Source organism: Anneissia japonica, unplaced genomic scaffold (genome assembly GCF_011630105.1).
Source record: "Anneissia japonica isolate Jap-2015-1 unplaced genomic scaffold, ASM1163010v1 scaffold288153_len396733_cov185, whole genome shotgun sequence".
Classification (NCBI taxonomy): Eukaryota; Metazoa; Echinodermata; class Crinoidea; order Comatulida; family Comatulidae; genus Anneissia; species Anneissia japonica.
In genome coordinates, this window is record NW_022705851.1 from 174,444 (window position 1) to 189,555 (window position 15,112).

General features: G+C 34.4%; 2 protein-coding genes across 2 annotated transcripts in view; one reads left to right on the forward strand and one right to left on the reverse strand.

The window, feature by feature from the left end:
• The first annotated feature begins 42 nt into the window (after positions 1-42).
• On the forward strand, positions 43-10,173 carry LOC117105934 (NAD-dependent protein deacetylase sirtuin-1-like). The gene is made up of 9 exons (XM_033247239.1): positions 43-376; positions 753-902; positions 1,597-1,847; positions 2,395-2,547; positions 2,720-2,867; positions 4,107-4,186; positions 5,124-5,313; positions 5,634-6,371; positions 7,601-10,173. The coding sequence occupies exons 1-9, from the start codon at positions 82-84 to the stop codon at positions 8,044-8,046; spliced, it is 2,451 nt and encodes an 816-aa protein (XP_033103130.1). The 5' UTR covers positions 43-81; the 3' UTR covers positions 8,047-10,173.
• Positions 10,174-12,165: 1,992 nt separating this feature from the next.
• Positions 12,166-15,112, reverse strand: part of LOC117105920 (28S ribosomal protein S24-A, mitochondrial-like) — a 3,949-nt gene continuing 1,002 nt past the window's right edge. The window contains exons 2-3 of the mRNA XM_033247221.1: positions 14,747-14,927; positions 12,166-13,334 (exon numbers count right to left, since the gene is read on the reverse strand). Coding sequence (XP_033103112.1) covers positions 13,048-13,334; positions 14,747-14,927 — 468 coding nt within the window. The 3' untranslated portion in view covers positions 12,166-13,047. The remainder of the gene's footprint in view (positions 13,335-14,746; positions 14,928-15,112) is intronic.

The window sequence follows — 15,112 nt, forward strand, 5'->3', positions numbered from 1 at the left end:
AGAAATTATTATGTATCAAATAAAATGCATTATTACCATAATTTTAGGGGTTTAATTTCTCGGAAATCACTGTCAACAAAAATGGCTGACTCTCAACCAGAGATTTCTGCGGTGCAAACAAAGCGTCCTCGGCTTGAACAAGACGAGCATATTTCATCATCTTCGTCCTATTTTAATGCATCTGTTTCTAACCCTCATCAAGAGAATGCTAATTCACAGCCATCGTCAAATCACTTACCTGAATATTGCACGTCAAGTGTTGACGATGTCAGGGCCAGGCCAAATCTCCAAGGTTCAGCAGGTCCCGGGGAGGAAGCACGGTGCAGCAGCAGCAGCCTCGGAGGCCTTGATGAGCTTAGCTCAGTAGCAACCCAAGGTAGGCCTAGGCCAATGCAGTTCATTTTAAAGAGCGGTGTTTCCTTTTTTGCATAAAATAAAATAAGTTTAATACTATTTTATTAACCGTAACGTAACATAGCATTCTGAATTGGAAATTATTGGAGAACATTGTTCGAGTGTTTTTTTTATAATCCCAACCCAATCAGAGAGTCCAGGAAAAGGCCCCTGTGACCCTAAATTTTTTTCCCGATATGGTAACACTTTCCTATTCGGGATTTTGACAAGCACCCATACACGGATGTGCTTCTAGCTATCTTAGGCAGTATTATTATCATTATTGATATTTTTTAAATTTTATATAATTATGATAATGAATAATAAAATAATGAGCATTTATTTACATCAACTTGTAGATGTGAATAATGCACTACCTATGGACAATGAGCCATCATCTTCTACATTAAACACCAACCAACCAACCAATGAGAATATTGAAGAATCAGATGATAGTGATGAAGACTTGGACTTAAACCTGGGAAACTGGACACCACAGCCAGCAAAGGGTGACCATTATTATACCATAAACTTCATCAGCAGCAATATTAATAGGTTTACTTGTGTATAAAAATAAACATATCTTGGTATCTTTGTTCAATAATATAAAATTTACCAAAATAAAATAAAAAATTCATAGCAGACAAATGCTGAAATTGAAGATTTCATTTACAAATATAATTTATGTTCAAACAGTTATTTAATATTAAGTCAATATACATAAATATTATTTAAGCAAAAAACATAAACTTATACAAAAAAGTCAATATAATTAAGATAAATTACAAAAAAGGTGACGCCGTAACATTGAAAAACAATCACATGAACAAAATCATTACAGGGACAAGACTGATGTCAAACCAACACTAAAAAGAATTAAAAAGAAGGAAAATTTTTTTTTAAATATAAAAGCGAGTTACATTTAAATGTACATGGAATGTATGCGCTTGAACATTCAATAATAGATGAAAAGTCCAACAAGGAAGCAAGCAAACAAGTGTGAAAGCAAATTAATACTGTATTTTCGGATTACAAGTATGTTACTTTAACATACCATATATTTATAATTTTTATTTAATTAAGTCATTTCAATTTTTTAACTTTGTAATTTATTCTGATTGGTCTGTACACAAGGACTCTTTTTTTTAAATAATTTTTTTATATTGCTCGTTTAATAACAAATTTTTAAATCATTTTAATCAGGTCCGTTGGGTTGGCTTCAACAACAGATGATAATGGGAGTAAACCCTCGCACCATCCTCTGCAAAGTTTTCCCAGCCACCGTCTTTCCCGAAGGAATGGATGAATGCCAGCTTTGGGCGCTTCTCGTTGAGTATTTTGAATATCTGAGTGAGCCGAAACGAAGATTAAAACTAGACAACTACAATACTATGGATGATGTCATAAGTCTGTTGCTATCTTGCTCGAAAGTTCTTGTACTTACGGGAGCAGGGGTAATGTAGAAGCTATTTGAAAACCAAATTTTGATACCGATTTAGGTATAAATATGATTCTAAAAACACTTTGTTTGAAAATGTAGTTTTATAAACTTCTATGTTTTTTTTTCAGTAGCCAGAGGTCATCGAGTGTCCAAAACAATAAACTCCTCACTACCCAAGCTTCACAAACGTAGTTATAGACCATCAAATAATCAGCTCTCCACTCCCCAACTCATAAAGACTTGGTTAGAGAGCATCAGGGGTCACAAATGATCAGTTGTCTACTTCCTAAGCCTCGTGGACTTTTGTTATGGAGCATCATGGTTCCTAAATGATTTGCTTTCCATTCCTCAAGCCTCATAAAGACTTGGTTGTAGAGCATCCAGGGTCCCAGCTGTCTACTCCATATGCCTCGTGGTGTTCAATTATAGAGCATTAATGGTATAAATTGCACTGTCCTCTTTTCAAGCCTCATAAAATGCTCGGTTCAATTATGATCAGCTGTTCAATGTCTCAGACTTTATTGATCATATCTTTGGATGTACGTGTGCTTTGATTGTAGGTGTCTGTGTCCTGTGGTATTCCGGACTTCCGATCGAGGGATGGCATCTATGCACGGCTGAGCCAAGACTTTCCTGATCTCCCTGATCCACAGTCTATGTTTGATATCCATTATTTCCGAAAGGATCCAAGGCCATTCTTCAAGTTTGCAAAGGTAGGAGTGATAAAATGATAATGTATAAGAGAATCTATGGGCTCCACGTTGGAGTGAAGGTGTGGCTTAGAATGAAATGCTTGTTTAACAATCAAGGTGTTCAACAATTAACACTTTATATAAGAAAACAACTATTCTTTCTTATTACCATGCATATTTTTGCTTTTTTCAGGAGATCTACCCTGGTCAGTTTGAACCGTCTGTTAACCATCAGTTCATCTCAGTTTTAGAGCAGCAAGGAAAACTTCTACGCAACTACACACAGAATATAGACACATTAGAGCAAGTGGCGGGTATCAGTAAAGTCATACAATGCCATGGTAATAACATTGGGCTTATTCTACTGGTTCTTTTTGTTGAATACGATTTTTCGTTGAGTATTATTTTCATTTGACTGGTTCATAAAATAGACTTCGTTGACGATGAAAATTAAGGTAAACCAGAGTGCGTTAATCAGCAGTAAGTTATCCACGTGACCAAAACAAACGTGTCCGATTGGTCATTTCCGTTAATATAATTTTGATTGGATTTTAGAAAATAAAAATAATAATATTTACCCACATGAAGTTCAAAAAAAATTGTATGCTAACAGAATTCAAAAACTGGATGAAAACATTTTTTTTACGAAAAACCCATACTGCCACAATCTGAAGCAACCTTGATTACGCAGCGTGTAACTATGCAGCCATTTTTTTTTTGTTGAGTATTTAACAGTCTTTTATTCGACTGGTCTTCTTTGTTAAGTAGGATTTTACCACTGCGCAGGTGGGCATGGTTTAATAAAGTAACCTTTTAATTTTTATATATATTATTAGTAAAAATAATTATTATTATCAGGAGTGGAGCCGTAGCTTGTTGGTTGAAGTTAAGATCCTTGCCTTTGATTCCGAAGCCCTGGTTCAAATCCTGTAATAGGAGAATTACAAAATTTAGCTCCACTCCCTAAAGCTCTTTCCAGGCTTTCAAATTTTCTTTGACAAAAAACTGTTGTATACCCATATATAGTCATGATGTGCCTATATATGGTCATGATGTGATGTCATCATGACCATATATAGGCATGTCACATGTTTTTGTCAAATAAAATGTGTTAGTCTTGATAGGGTTTTAGTCTCACAAAGAGGGAGTTCATAGATCTTCATTCCATCCTGTAATTAGCAAGTTACTTGCTGTTGGGTTTGAAAGAAATAAAAGAAAATAATGCATTATTGTTAGTAATAAAAATATAGAGATTTATACCGTGCCTTTTGCCAAGAGATACAAGATGCTGGCGATGTTTTTATTATTACCCGTGGTCACCGGGTCCGTAATCAAACCAACACAAAGTGCAACCTACTCCACTCCCTGGGGAGTATTCCTAGTAAAACAAAAAGACAGTCACTCCGAAAAGAGACAGACAAATTTTGAGATTCAAATTCTTGACTGTCTCTGTCTCTTTTCAAGGATGATAATGTAAATGTAATAATACAGTAAAAAGTAAATATAGAAATAATTATTATTGGTAGTATAAACATAGCTTTAGTTTGAGATTTATTATAGATTGTCGTTTGTTGTTACAGGTTCCTTTGCAAGTGCATCGTGTACCAGATGCAAGCATAAAGTTGATGCAGATTTCATCAGAGAAGATATATTCAACCAGGTAAAGATTGATTGATTGATTGATTGATGCTAACAATATCAGATGCTGTAAAGCTTTTTACAAATCTTGAACTATCAAATGGTGTTTCTTTATGTACTTTTACAGTAACATCTCCCAATTACGAACCTCCCAATTACGAACTCTTGATTTCACGAACCCAAATTGCAATGATGACGTCATTATGAACGTCGTTTTTAACTACAAAACACTTAAAATTGTATTTAAAAGTCTTCAAAAATAATATAAAATGGTATATCAACTCAAAATGAAAACCAATAAAGTAACATAAAACTAAGTTTAAAGCAAAAAATGTTGATCAGCCAAGCTGAGATATATTACATTTGTGCTGTGCATGCTTTTTCAGGCATACTGTATGTCAGTAAATCTCACTTTTTGTTTATTGAGGGCACTATTTGCATGGATTCGCAATTTTAATGAAGGGAATAATAACACTCGTTTTGGCCATTATTTGGTGATGTTTTCATTAGGAAAACACTTCAAATGATTACTTCACAGTATGTACAGGTAATTTTGACTTCTGTAAAGTATTATTTTGTTGCAGAAAACAGTAAAATTCAAGTAATTTTCCATGACAAAATTTTGCTTCCATGGCAAGGCTTAGGCCTACCTAGCTCTGCACTTCGTAGCATGGCCAAGGCCTACCCTCACCACACTGAGATGCTATGAAAATTCAAACTCTCTGAATTACGAAAATTTCTCGATGGAGATGTTACTGTACTCATCATTTTTCTATTATTTTTTACTTTTAATTCACTGCATAGAATCACAGCTCCAGCGTGAAAATGGCAATATTAGGATGTTCCTCTTTTGATGGGAAAAAATTACTTAATCGTGGTTAAAAATAGATTTTTGAAAATGAACCCCCTCAGTTACAAATAATCTATTGTAATTTTTTCTTTTATCTTGTATATATTAGGTGGTTCCTTTGTGCCCTAATTGCCCTCAAGACAGCGATGAGTTAGCTGTTATGAAACCAGATATTGTGTTCTTTGGTGAAGGTCTTCCAAACTCATTTTATGAATCTTTAGACGATGATAAAACTGAAGCTGATCTACTTATTGTCATTGGTTCATCACTTAAAGTCCGGCCAGTTGCAACCATACCAAGTAAGTCAACTTCCTATCTTTACTTTAAAAAGATTTAGTTGCTTTTTACATGATCAAGGACCCTGAGGTTGGAAAGTCAGCATCTTAACCATCACGCTACACTCCACCCTATCAGCAATGCAGGATTTTTATCTATGATTTTGAAATTGATTAAAAAACCTTAACCGACATAGTACAGTTTGACTCCAACTTACCATAACACATGATGCTAAATATTTTCTGAAATCATATCTTTGAAAATTCCTTTTATTGGATAGCATACGATATTTACAAACGATATTTAATATAAAACCATCTTTATTTTGAATTTATTCTGACAGATATGCTTCCTCATGATATACCTCAAATTCTGATCAACCGAGAACCTCTTCCTCATATGACCTTTGACATTGAATTGCTTGGCGACAGTGACATTATTGTGAATGAGTTATGTCGTCGTCTTGGTGATGGCTGGAACCAGATATGCCACACAAATGAGAAACTAGAAGAATCATTAGAAATGCCAATGCCAGCAAAGATGCTGTTTGAGACGATGCCAACACCTCCTTATAGTCAAGGAGAATGTGAGGAACCCACTCAGGGTGATGGCACACTGACCACAGTTGAGCAGACTGGAAGCCTAGTAGATGATGTGTTTGCACTTGAACAGAAGAGTAAGCAGGATGGCACAAAGGCAGTCACAGAGTTGCCAGCAGCCACTGATGCCACACAAGAGGACAAGACAAACATCAGTATGCAGGGTCGAGAGGAAGACCAGAGTACAAAAGATAACTCAACTCAAGTAGGACATCAAGTCAATGGCGATAAGCATACAGTGGAGGAATACACCAACAAAGAGGCAGATCTCACACCTGAGAGATCTGCTGAGGTAAAAGATGCAGCAAATGCAGAATCACAAGTCAAGGAATGTGTGATGGACAAGGCATCATCCAGTAGTTCTCTTGATGTCAATGAAAAAGGCGGGTCAGTTGCAGAAAGTCAAGTAAAGATAGGAGTAGGTAGAAAAAAGAAAACACAGAGGAGATACAGTAGAGACAGCATTGCAACACACCTTAAACGTAAGTTCTGCATTTAAACTAAAAAACATGATAATATTTTTTTTCTTTTATATTTAATGCACTTTATCAGGGGAATGGGATAGTATGTTGGCATTGCTAGAGGGAAAAATAAGAGAATAGAGTGCAGGTCTCCCTTTAACTCCAATAGACACATTCCGCAAGGTTTGTTTACATCCGGTCACAAGACATATAGTGGGCATTACTATGGAGAATTTACAGTGCAATCAGTGTTGAAGTATAGGATAGGGTAATGCTTTGGTTGCGAAAACAACTGCCTACCATTAGCATGAAAAATTACTGGCACGGAAAGGCACTATGATTGTTCAAAATAGTATTTATTTACTTATTCTAGCGTTCAATGTGCATTCTATCCTTTGGAACCTTAGCCTCAAAGTTGTAGTGTGTCAGAATCGCAGGTCGCGGATCGAAAACTCTTGTGCACTCATACTGTACCAAAACACGCTGTAGATATGCAGGAGCCTAGGCCTAGCATTTCTTAAAAAATCTCAATGTTTGGGGCTGGTATCTTTTTGGTGCATTAGCAAACCATTATGGTAAAACTCTAAATTTCAATTTCCAATAAATTTGGTATACTGTAGTTACTGGTATTCCAACCAACATTATTCAACATCAAATATGTGCTTTACAGCAGAAACGCTCCGAAGAAGCCATGCGTTTCCTATTACTCTACATCACATGACCAAACTAGGGGAATGTGTCTATTAAAGGTCACCTTTCTGCCGTCCAAAGTAAATGTAAAATCTTTTATTTTATAATTGTTGTAATTAAGTAAAGACCAAAGCTGCTAAATACCAGAAAAAAAACCTGTTCCCAATACATGTACATGCTCTTTGGCTGATGGTCATCAAAACTCTCATTAGTACCATGTCGTACTAGATTCATAGTTTGGATCATTATGCCTATTTTCCCACCCTATCCGTGGACATACAGTAGTAGCATATTTCGTCACTCACATCACGAACTAACACAATCAAATTAGATTTAGTTTGTGAAATCACAAAAGCGCGTCAAAATACGCGCAGTTGTTGTTACAGACTTTTTTTGTGTTAAAGAATACGAAAGTGCCAGACAACCAATTTGCGCCTGTTTTGACGCGCTGCTGTGATTTCACGAACTAACACAATCTACTTCAATTGTGTTAGTTTGTGATGTGATCGACGATTTCAAAAAATTCTCACTAAAGTCACTTTTCCTTTTTATGTCATCAGCATCAACCTTTTTGTTTCTCCCACCAAATCGTTATATATTCCATGGAGCCGAGGTTTATCCAGACAGTGACTCCGAGGAGGAATCTTTTGACCAGGACTCTTCCTTAAACACTTCTTCAAGTTCGTCACATGACCCTTCAAAGAACACCGCAGCACCAGTACCGGATGATGTCATAGCCTCATCAGAGGACTTAGCGTGTAGCGATTCGAAAAATAATACCGATTCTTTAACCAAAGTTTGTTCTGATAGCCCTGTAATTGGGAGTGAGAATGGTGTTCTTGCAGCCAGTTTGTTACCATCAAATGGGATATCCCATGAGGCAAATTGTGAAATAACATTTGAACTGCCAATTGACAACAGTAGTAGTACTAAAGGCACTCAAGAGGTTACAAAAGAGATTGTGTGTAATGTTATGCCATCTGAATCCAACCAAAAAAGTTCTTGATTTATTCTACCAAAAGAAGACTAATCCAAGTCTTCCAATTTAGCCCAGTACAATCACTTTATTGATGTTAACAAGTTTTATAATTGAAAAATATGGGACAATACTGTACCAAATATATAAGTTTTTATATTTTTCAAAGTTATAACATTTGGAAGTTAATATTTTAGTTGTATTAATTTATTCTTATTTTGTTACGCATTTCTGTAGCAAAATCAATGTTAACAGATACATAGAACCACATACTAAGTTACAACCACATACTAAGTTACAAAGTCCATTAGAATGGCAGTAAATTTAAGAGTAATATAACAAATATTTTTGACAATTAATTCTAATTTTGTTATTTATTTTGCATATCTTTGTACAGTGTTGAAGTTGAATTACAAATTATAAATAAGGTAATAAGGTAGCATCTCCAAGATCATAATATAATTAAACTTTGTATATAAATGACAGAATCTGATTGGTCAGCTTGTAAATATACAGTATATATAAGTTAAACTACTGTACTAGTCCCATGGTTTATGTGATCGATTAGATTGATCATGCTTGTTTTAAATATAAACATCATGGGCTGTCCACTCCTATGATTGGAGGAACACCTAGAACTGGTACTAAATTTATTTGTATTAAGTATTTTTAAAGGTATTCTCAGGAAATTAATAATCTTAAGGCAAATTATCTGCATAAACTGCAAACAACTTGGTTGAAACTTAGCATGTATATGGGCAGCCAATCTATTTTTGTGTTAAAAGCTCTAAACAAATTGTACACTGCAGCAAAGATTAAACTTATAAACATAATATTTTGGTATGATATCCCAAGTAGGTTTGTATATGATCTATTAGTGGCCGTTAACTAAATTAAATGCTGCATTTAAATGCTATAACTGCAACAGGTTAAATTTACTGTACACAATTGATTGTTAACATACCTTTTGTAGTTATTTATTTGCACCAAATTAAGCAATTCATTGTCTTAATGTATTAAGTAGTAATGTTAACATTTTAGTACTAGGGTACCGTACCATTTACACACAGTGAATGTTAAAAACTAAGAAGGAATTACCTTTATGCTGTACAAGAAAATCTACAATTTACAAGGTTGATAGATTCTAATTTTTAAAATTTAAATGTTAGATTATAATTTTCTGAATGTATGTAAATCCTGTAGATCAGGGTGTTCTGACTTGCAATGATCAATTGTTTTAAATTAACACACATATTTTGGAGTGTTCTTCATGGAAAAACATACATTTTACTTTTGCATTCTACATGAAAATCTATCAATTTTAATATACTGTACGACTATTTACAATTCGATTGGTGAATACATGATTACTGTATGCATTGATTTCACTCTTGTTTTAGGGTGTCATCTAAGGTAAACAGGGTTTGTTGTAGAATTTTATGCCATTGAGTCTTAAATTGTATTCTTTTATTACCGTACAAAATTTTCATAGACCAGATTCCTTGTAAAATTGAACATTTGTTATTGATGATAAAAACATCTTGAATTTATGTAATGATGCTAATATATTTTCAGCTCAGTGCATATAGACACATTTGTGATAGTATATAGCAAGAGATCACATGCTGTGTGTGGTTTAGGGGCCATTATTTCAATGATTATTTAAACAGGTACAAGAGGCTTAAATTAATAGTGCACTGTGGAGGAAAATTAGGATTATTTTAACACATTGACTGCCATGTGGTATGGTGCGATTCATGTATGCCAAGTCTTCTTGTACAATAAATCTTGTAGGACGTTCAGTAATATTAAAGACTAAGGAATAAAATTATTATTATTAATATGCAAAATCCCTTCCCCCACAACTAAGAGTACATTTTGAACTGACTGGGCATATTAATAAGAAATACAAAAATTATGAAGCATGTAGAAGTGCACTGTAATAGGTGGCAGTCAATATGTTAATTAGCAAGATGATAAATAAATACTGGTTCGCATCTATGCATGAAGGATGATTCTGTGTTACAGTATTTACAACAAACATTTGTCACAGTAATTTTAGTTCGCATTGATTTGTAGTGCTATTTGCTGCCCTCTACAGCTCTTACCATAAAAGCATGTGTTTGTAAATAAACTATGGTAAAGTGTAAAACATTAGTTAATTACAGCGATTGTATTCAGTTAAGTATATCTTTATTACGTTAATCAGATAGTTTATTTTATTTATACTCTACTTTTAAATCAAGTACAGTATTGGAACATGGCAGACAAAGCAACATTTGATTTTTATCAAATGCCTAAAACAAAATTCAGCATATGTGACAAAGACAAGCCAAACCAGTCACTCGTCGCAAATCCTGTTACAGAGAAAATGGCCAAAACATGCTGGAATGTCAAATTTTTAAAAATCTATTTTATTGCACTAAACTAGCTTGATATATCTATACATCATTCTATGCTGTTATTTTCCCCATTTTCAATGTTAAAACAACAATTTTTAAGGATTTAAAGATAGTTTCTGCATGAGAAATGCCTGAAATCATAAACTTTGAAGGCTTATTTCTCAAATATTGTTCTTTAAACAGCTGTGTGATTAAACGCTTGTAACTTCATAAGGAAATGTCCGATTTGAATGATTTTTTAACCATGTTATAGCTATTATTTTACTCTCTAACACTGTAATAACTCAAAATTGATTTTTGCGACGAGTGACTGTTTTGGCTTGTCTTTGCCACATATAGACAGTCATTGTATTCTTTATCAACTAGTTTATTGCACTGTCTATACCATGTAAACACTAATTTTAACACAGTGCTGAAAGTGGCACAGTAAGACAGCAATTAGCAAATTTGTTTAAAGCTATGAGTATTGTGTATTGTATAATTTTATTAGTTTATGGTGCTCTGGTGTGCGGCAGCTGATCTGGCATCCACTTTTTGATTTCTCAACCATATAGCCAGCCCTGTCCAGACTATCAAATTTTAACATGACATGCCTAAATATGTGGCCTAAAAAAATCATTACTTGTTTGCCCTTCCTTTTTTAAAATGATAGAAAGGGGCAGGTGGAAAGGCCAGAATGACAATATCTTATATCAGACAACAACTTTAGACTAATTTGTAGGGCATCTGGCAAAAAAGAAAAAAATAAATTCACTCACATTTTTTTTAATTTGTAAAGAAAAAAGCTAAGGTTTTTTTGTTTTTCTGCCAGTTAGGAATGGTGGAGGAGGGCAAACAATTTTTTTGGCCTGGTCATGATGACCATATATAGGCATATAATGACTAAATATGGGCATGATGACAATATATAGGCACATAATGACTAAATATGGTCATAATGACAATGTATAGGCACATAATGACTAAATATGGGCATTAGAATGTGTTAGCGTATTCAGGCCCATAATCAGGTTTCCCTTTTTAACCCAGAGAACCATGGGGTTTATGCCCTAAGCCTGCAGCATTGTAACTTATAAAAGATGAATTTCATTAGCTGGAAATGTATGGCACAACGTAGACAATACAGTAGTTTCCCAACCCCCGAGGTCAGGCATTTCTTCTCATTGCTTCTCTTCACCCAGGACAGTGACCCTGGAGCATAACTGGGTACATTTGCCTGCTACTGCTACTAGTACAAGGAAAAGCAACCTATTGTTGTTGATGCTTAGCGAGGTGTGGGTTCCCTCAAGAAGGGGTTCCGCAAAACCTCAGAATCCCCTGGTTACGGGCCTGGTATGCTTTTTTCCATGTCTGCTGGAATTCAGACACGTCTATTCCATGCTTTGGTGTTTTACATGTATAAAATTGTAATTAGAAAATTAGTTTAACCAAGAACAACCAAAAATATTTAGCAGTACAATTACCACTTCGGGCATAATTCTCACTACATACTGTAATTCTATTTGTACAGAACAATTATAACCTTTATATATGACAATAACTTTTTTTTTTATAACTTGTTAGTTCTTGTTTTACTTTTCTGGTGTTTCCTTCTTTGGGCTATTGACAGAATGAATTTGGTTTTGTTTTCATAGTATTAACGAGAATTATGTAAGATGATATTAAATTAAATATTTCAGTTTAATCAATTTCTGTATGATTTGTAGTGTAATTCTTTTGAATAATACATACATTTAGGTACAATGGCTAGATTGCCAAAAGCGAGTTTTAATCAGTAATACCTTTTACAGTATGTACAACCAGGGAGTCTAAATAACAACTCCCTGGTACAACAATACAAAAATACCAATTGGATACAAATAGAAATTTCAACTGTTATGGGATTCATAGGTACCAAAAGAAGGAAGAAGGGACTAAACCCTGTAAATTGAACATGGGGTCTTAATTGTTAAAAAAAAAAATAAAAAAAAAATTCAAGATCAGTGTTTATTGAGGAAGGGAGAGGTGGGGCCACCAGTCAGCAATATTACCAAAACATTTTAAAATCAAGGAAAACATCTCTGCATTGAAAAACTAGGAAAAGTAAACTATTACAGCTTATGTACAACTACTGTAGCTCGAGGATAATCTTCAGTTCACGACAGGAGTAGGACAATGAGAAGAAATCCTGATTTACTTTATTTGCTCATGAATATTCATATGCAAGCATAAAATCTTTTTTTTTTCAATTTGTAAAGTCAGTCTCTGCAGTCATTAGAGATTTTGTCATACATTCTCAGATAGAACGATACACAGCACTGATAAATGTCATGGAGAAACAATGTAGTGTACTGTATGAAAAATGAAAAAAAAACAAAAGAAGCTGGTTTTTTTCGTTAACAGACTGGCAGATATTTCTGATCCTTGTGTTATGTGGAAATTACCATTAGCAATTGAAAACAAAGTACTGTATATACTTCAACCAATGCAGAATAATCAGAAGAAATTATTACTGCACTCTCTCCTCTCTGTATGCTTGTTTGTAAAATCTTTACACAGTCATCTACATGTAGTACACGTGAGGGGCGCAATGGCCAGTGTATCCCGAGTACAAATGCCTAAATGATAAATTATTTCAATATTGTTTTTATTATATCCACTTATAGATAGGCTTATCATTCACAATCTGTATCTCCATCTTTACTGGGCATTTAAACCAGAAAGATAAAAGTTCTTCTGTGTAACCAACCAAGAAATAGAACTTCTGTGGGGCCATTACTCTTAACATAACTGCAGTAAGAATGATCATATTGGCCCGCCTCTTGATAATCATATCCGTGGCTAAACAACCGTGAAACGTTCCATAAATAAATTTCCGAAGAAAAACATCCTCAAATATTCTGTTTGCCGATCCATCCTGATCTAAATCTATGTTTCCTGAAGAAAGGAAAAAAATGGAATTCAAATTCATTACGTATTCTGTAGTACTGTATTCGGAGATACCTTTTATTCATGTAATGAAAATCTTCACTGTTAGGAATTTTCCTGTATGTTCAACATTATTTCCCAATTCAAATTTATTGAGAACATATTTAATACAGTGCACCCTCCAATGCGAGACCCCTCTAATTTGAGACCACCTTTTAAAAGAACCAAATAACAATCTTCTAACACAACGCTAACCCTCTAATTGGAGACCCAGCCCTGAGACCACCCCAAATTTCAGGCCCAAAGGTCTCGAATTGGAGGGCGAAGTGTTACATCTGAATTTTCCAATATTTTTTACTGAACATTTATAAAAAAACTTATGAAACCATATCATTTCAGATTAACACTTTCACTTTTTATTCTTTACTCTTTCTAATGTCAATTTTTTAGTATTTTACTTTTCTTTGATTTTACTTTTGATTGACATCTCAGTATTTATTTCAATATTTATTTATTTATTTTTTTAAAATTCAATTTTCTCCATTTCGTTTTTATCTCATCTTGCAAAAACGGCCTGAAAAACACACTACTTCACACCACTTTTTAATCTAATTCTGGTTAGATGTTATTAAATAATCAAATCTATGATCTAATCAACATCCAATCAAAATCGAATTAGCTTAAGACTGGTGTAACAATAGCTACAGCCAAATTTAATTAGGCTATGTTCACACACGGCGTAAGGCTGGCTTAAGCCTGGCGTAGCGTACGCCTTTGTGTGTGAACTAGGCAGTGGCGTTGTTAAAGCCACTCACTACGCCACGTCCTTGGCGTTATTAACGCCAACTGCAGACCCCAGATTAGCTAACGCCAGTGATGCTTGAATGATTTGACCTCATTTCAAGAGATTGACCAATCACGATTGCAATATATTAGCTACTTTGGTCTCTTTTCTGTGCTCTCTATAAATAAAATGGTAAAGGGGTTCATTTTCTATTGCATTTTACTTAGTTATAATGTATATGATTTATTGATTGTGTTTTGTAAGATATTTTAACCATTTAGACTGTCTGATTAAAACATGCAACATCAACAATGCTAGCTGAAAAATCAAAAGTAAAATTGTTCATTTAAAATACAATAATCATATAGGCCGAAGTTCACTTCGAACAATTCACAGATTTAAAAGTTTTCATGATGCACTGTTAATTTTACTACTGTTAACACGTACATTATTTAAAACTGAAAACTATTCCACACCAGATAGGCCAATATTACTGCTAGTGTAACGAACGCCGTTTGTGTGAACACTTTGGAATTTTAATCCGTGGATTAGCTTACGCCTGGCGTAAGCCACGCCAGTCTTACGCCGTGTGTGTGAACATAGCCTAAGTAGGTTAGTAGCTGTTAACAATTCCCACCTGTATGATGAGTATTCCATCCCTTCCTTACTCCAGTATAATATGGCGGGTTTGCTTGTTCATATGTTATTGGCTTCTCTCCTTTGCTCACTTTTACTTTACCAGCTGTGCTTTTGCAAGCTACAACACTTGTTTGGAAGAATCTGATCTGTTGTTTTAATTGAATTCTATTTACAAGACTCTGAAAAAGACAGAGACATTCGCAAAAAAGTTGCATAATGTTTTACTAATTCAAATTTAATCAAAGTCTGTGTTGACTGTGCTAGATATAACTCCAATTTGCCTACAGTAGCTTGGAGTTGAAGTGCACACACATCATCATGGAAACCAGGGTTGGATCTAAAATTTTTCAAATAGGGGGGGGGG